The following is a 5,199-nucleotide window of genomic DNA, read 5'->3' as shown; positions in this document are numbered from 1 at the left end:
CATGGTTGGGACTAGGATGTCCGGCACATGGCGGTGCCATCGCTCCAGCTCTGCCCGGAGAAAGCGACGGTCGGCACGGACATCCGCGTGGTCGGCAACGACGCGGCCGAGAAGCTCGCGATCGCGTCTGGCACGCTCGCGCGCCTCGACCGCGAATGCCCCAACTACGGCTTCAACACGTACAACGACTTTAACACGTTTTACTTCCAGGCCTCGTCGGGCACGAGTGGCGGGTCGTCCGGGTCGCCCGTGCTCAACGGCGACGGCGACGCGATCGCTTTGAACGCGGGTGGCAAAATGGGCACGTCGGCGTCCTACTACCTCCCGCTCGACCGGGTCAAGCGGGCGTTCGAGCTCCTCCAAGCCGGCGCCGACGTCCCACGCGGCACGATCCAGACCGTGTTTCAGCACAAGGTAGGTGTCTTTTTTAGTCTGGACACGTTGGCATTGCAGACACGTAGCCGTTTGATGAAGTGCGCCGTCTCGGGCTGCCCGCGGCGACCGAAGCCACCGTGCGGCAAGCGTTTCCATCAGCCAACGGCCTGCTGGTCGTTGCGGAAGTGCTGCCGAGCAGCCCGTGCCACGACAAGTTGCAGCCAGGCGACGTGCTCTTGCGCGTGAACGGCCAGCTGCTGCACGAATTCGTGCCTCTTGAGAGTGTCCTCGACGACGCCATCCACGCCTCCGTACGTTTTCGCGTCGATATTGATGTGTCGAAAGTCAATCTCTCTACGTGTAGGTCCGCCTCGAGCTGGACCGGCGGGCGAGCTCATCACTGTCGACGTCGACGTCGACGACCTGCACGCGATCACACCGTCGCGGTTCCTCGATGTCGGCGGCGCGACGATCAACCCGCTCTCGTACCAGCAGGCGCGCAACCACGTGCTCTCGCCGGGCGCGCCGTATGTGGCGGACCCGGGCTACTTTTTGCAACGGTCGCGCATTCCGAAAGGCGCGTTGCTGCTGTCCGTGAACGGGACGCCGACGCCAACGCTCGACGCGCTCAAAACCGTCTTGCTGCAGTGCCCCGACAAGGCGCGCTTGGTGGTCAAGTACAAGCACCTCGCGAGCAAGGTCGAGAAGGTCGAGGTCGTCCACGTCGATCGCCGCTGGTTTCCATTCCAAGAGTACATTCGCAACGACGCGACGGGGGCATGGACGTGCACGAGCCTCGATATGTCGTTGCCGCCGACGTCCGAGCCGTCGCCGGTCGGGTCGACGTCGATTCTGCCCGGAAAAAACTTTATCGAAGGCGCGCTGGCCCCGTCGCTGGTCACGATCGAGTACGACCGCCCGTTCTCGATCAACAGCCAGAACATGGCCAACTACCGCGGCACCGTACGTGGATGCCACTTGACGCTTGCATCGTCAATACTCGATTAGGGTCTCGTGCTGAGTGCGGAGAAAGGCCTTGTCGTCGTCGACCGCAACACGGTCTCGGACCGCCTCGGCGATGTCATGGTGACGTTCGCCAATACGCTCGTCGTCCCCGGCAAGGTCCGCTTCGTGCACCCAGTGCACAACTTTGCGATCGTCCAGTACAACCCGAGCCTCATTGGGGACACGCCCGTGCAGTCGGCGACTGTCTCGCGGACGCCGCTGCAGCCGTCCGACCCGGTCTGGCTCGTCGGGCTCATGAGCGGCGTACGTTGCGGATACCTTTGATCGATTGAAAGGTTGAAACGTTGATACAAACGCACCGTGTAGATTGGCCGGAGCTCGTGGTCGGAGCTCGTGTCGCGCGAGACGCTTGTCTCGAGTGTCAAGTGGATCGCATTGCCGATGCCCAACCCGCCGCGGTACCAAGAGCACAACCTCGAAATGGTCGCGCTCCAAGACGTTGTCAACACGGAAGGCGGCGCGGTGTGCACGCCGTCGGGCGCCGTCGCCGCGTTCTGGGCGTCGTTTTCGTTTCAGCAGCAGCGCGGGCCGACCAAGGTCGAGTCGCAGTTCACGCGGGGCATTCCCATGGACATCATTCTCGACAGCGTCGAGCCGCTTCTGCACGGCGAAGCGTCGCCCAAGCTCTTTGATCTCGGCGTGGATTTTGAGCACATTAGCCTCGCCAAAGGCCGCGAACTCGGCATGGACGAAGCGACGGCGAAAGCACTCGAGGCACACGCACCCGCGCGCCGCACGATCTTATCGGTGGGCCGGCGCTGGGGCGGTACCGACGCCTCGGCCGTCTTGCGCAACGGCGATGTGCTGGTCGCGATCGACGACCGCGTCGTCACGTCGTTCCGCGAAGTCGAGGTCCACCGAGCGTCCTCGTACTACGCGGTACTGACAAAAACCGTAGATCGCAACCCAGAAGGAGTCGGTGCGGGCCACGATCGTGCGCCAGGGCACGCGCATGGACGTGACACTCAAGACGGTGCACCTCGAGAGCTGGGAAGTCGATCGCATCGTATTTTGGCAAGGCCTCCTCCTCCAAGTCCCGCCGCTCTCGGTCGCGTCGCAGCGCGAAATCTCGTCCCGCGACGGCGTCTATGTGTCGTGCCGGTAACCTCTGCTTTGGATGCAACGATTCTTTTCTCAGCGCGGTTGTAGGTACGCGGGGTCGCCGGCGGCGCGGTATGGCCCGCCGCCCACGAGCCGCATCTGTGAGCTCGATGGCATCCCGATCTCCAACCTCGACGACTTTGTGCGCGTTGTGACGGCCAAGTCGGCGACCGCGTCCTCGATCCGCGTCAAGTACATGGACCTCGGGGGCAAAATGCATCTCACGACGCTCAAGCTCGAGCCGACGTTCTGGCCCACGAGCCAGCTGACGTACCGCGACAACGATTGGCAGCGCCAGAGCTTGTGAACATCCTTTCTGCCACGCTAACACGGACACCATCCAGACAACACCGCCCTTTGCGTTGTTGACAGTGGGGGGATTTAGGGGGTCGCTACCATGCCATGTCGGCGTACTCGATCTCGTACGCGTCGGTCTCCAGAGCGCTGCTTGTAGGCGACTGCAAGATGGCGTACGCGCCAGCCTCGGACGCCTCTTGCACGCGGACGGGCTCGTGGAGGAGGCAGCGAAGCTTTTGCATCGTGCCCACCTCGTCCGCAACTCGGCCTTCGTACAGCGCTTTGCAGTGCTGGATCTCGGCCAAAAGGACGTGGCGCTGCGTGTCCAAGTCCAACTCGAAAAAGGTCGCCGGCGCAGACGACGGTGGTGGTATTGCCGAGGGGGCGTGAGGGGTGGGGACCGCGCCCACGGTTCGCAGCATGCGGCGCACACTGAGATCGAGCACGTGGCGAACATAGCCGGCAGCGACACGGTGCGTCACAAGCTCGCGGCGCTCCGATTCCGTCTCGTAAGCCATGGACGCGATGGCCTCGTCGTCCATGGCGGCGAGCTCGGCCTGCTGTCGCGGCGACGGGGGTTGGAGCGGCAGCACGGCGCGCGTGTCCTTTGTTAGCGCGTACACGTTGGCTTCGTACGACGCGGCCAGCAGGTCCGACCGGCGCTTGGCAGCGAGAAGACTCACGTACGCCCCGTCCACGTGGCCCGAGAGCGCGCTCTTGCGACGAAGCCGTTGCTCCGACATGCCCATCTTGGTTTGGTCGCGCGTGGCTTTGATGCGGCTGCTATGTTTGCGGTCCACGCCGCGGCCTTGGAGCACTTGGACCACCGCGACCATGACGCGCTTCTCGAGGTTGGTCGCGGCAATGCGCGATGCGATCGCCACGTCTTTCGGCAACCGGTCGGCGGTCGTGGCGATCGTGAGAAAGCTCTGCGCCTGCGCCGCACACGTCTCGTGGTGGGTGATCCACTCGGTCACGAGCGCCTTGTGCCGGTTCGAGGCCAAGGTCGCCAAAGCCGTCGCCAGCGTGGCGTTGCGCTGGGCCGCGTCAATCGACGTGTGCACGATACCCAGCTGGTCAGTCTCCAAGCGGAGCCACGCAAAGGCCGCGTACGCGATCGAGAGCATCTCGCACGCCATGCGAATGTGGAAGACACTGCCAGTGCGGGATTTCGCCTCGGCGATCGCGATCGACGCTTGGCGCAGCGCCGTGTTGGCAGCGTGGGCCGCAAACGACTTGACCACGTGCTCGGGGGCAAGCGATAAGAGCATGAAGCTACGTGCGTGCTCGTCAATGTAGTTGGTAGATGTGGACATGGATGGATATTGGTGGTCGTTCCTACCGATCGCGATCGCTTTGGCTCTGGGTCTCGTCCTCGGTGCGCGCATAATTCGTCTACGTCGTCGATTGAGAGAGGCCTCGAAGACGGAAGGACCTGGTTTTTGATCTCAAAGAGTGTTTGAAAGTGCCCACACGCCCGCTCCAAGTCGACGACCGCGTCGTCGTAAAACTGCAAAGTGACGTTTTTCAGAAAGGACTGGATGTAGCGGTCGCCTAGCGCACGCGCGCCAAAGCAGCGGTAGACCCATGCCCTAGCATAAATCATAGTGATAGGCTCGAAACATGGACTTGACCAACGTACGTCTCGGGATCGCCGATCGCGGCGTACTCGGCCGCGAGGCGCGCGACCGTGAGGCACGCCGCGGTGAAGTCGTCGTCCGAGAGGGAGCTCTTGAGAGTTTTGCCTGTCTTTTCGTGCTTGGAGAGCTGACTTGCGAGTCCGTCCACCTGCATTTTGGCCAGTGCAAATTGACGCGTGTGCTTGCGGTCCACCTCGGCAATCGACGGAATGTGCTTGGGTCTCTCCTTTACGAGCGGTAACGACCACGCTTGCTTGGCGCGTGGTGACGTTGTTGATGACACTTGTGTTGTGGGTTTGGGTGGCGACCTCGGTTTCTGTGGTGATGTCGGCTTCATTGGCGACCGTGGTGCGGTGATGGACAAGGTTTGAAATTGAATCTTCTTTGGGGGACTCGCGATCGGCGTTGAAAGGCGAGGAGACGGCCGCGACAGCAGCAGTGAGCGATGGCTCGTGCGTTGCGAACTGATCGTTTGGAAAAGGTTGCGTGTACGGACACGGCCGGTCGGCATTTTGCTTGAGGACTTGGTACGACTGCGGATCGGCAATGTCATAGTCGTAGCGAATGCTGTCAAGCACAACGCGGTGGTCCAATACCGACGCTGCCCCGAGCTTGACGGCATTCCACTTTACTTGGCCGCCGCCCGTGTTGCCGACCAGCGCGACGGCCGACGGCTTGCCCTGGGCCATATTGCGTTTTTGTTCTATTTTGAGCGGCAGCCAATCACGGCACCCGAAGCCGATCCAACGAACCGACGCCA

The 5,199-nt window shown here is 62.5% G+C and overlaps 2 protein-coding genes across 2 annotated transcripts; one reads left to right on the top strand and one right to left on the bottom strand.

Moving 5' to 3' along the window:
- Positions 1-27: 27 nt before the first annotated feature.
- SPRG_17434 (hypothetical protein) lies at positions 28-2,809 on the top strand (the record flags this gene model as incomplete). The annotated part of the gene is made up of 7 exons (XM_012356731.1): positions 28-414; positions 462-690; positions 740-1,338; positions 1,384-1,644; positions 1,708-2,253; positions 2,300-2,502; positions 2,551-2,809. 7 exons carry the CDS (start codon positions 28-30, stop codon positions 2,807-2,809), a joined length of 2,484 nt encoding a protein of 827 aa, XP_012212121.1.
- Positions 2,810-2,871: 62 nt separating this feature from the next.
- SPRG_17433 (hypothetical protein) lies at positions 2,872-5,128 on the bottom strand (the record flags this gene model as incomplete). The annotated part of the gene is made up of 5 exons (XM_012356730.1): positions 2,872-4,074; positions 4,142-4,194; positions 4,235-4,391; positions 4,442-4,665; positions 4,709-5,128. 5 exons carry the CDS (start codon positions 5,126-5,128, stop codon positions 2,895-2,897), a joined length of 2,034 nt encoding a protein of 677 aa, XP_012212120.1. The 3' UTR covers positions 2,872-2,894.
- Between the last annotated feature and the right edge of the window lie 71 nt (positions 5,129-5,199).

This window comes from Saprolegnia parasitica (genome assembly GCF_000151545.1).
Source record: "Saprolegnia parasitica CBS 223.65 unplaced genomic scaffold supercont2.565, whole genome shotgun sequence".
NCBI classification, from domain to species: Eukaryota; Oomycota; class Saprolegniomycetes; order Saprolegniales; family Saprolegniaceae; genus Saprolegnia; species Saprolegnia parasitica.
The sequence above is the reverse complement of the archived record's forward strand: the minus strand, read 5'-3'. Positions and strand labels throughout refer to the sequence as shown.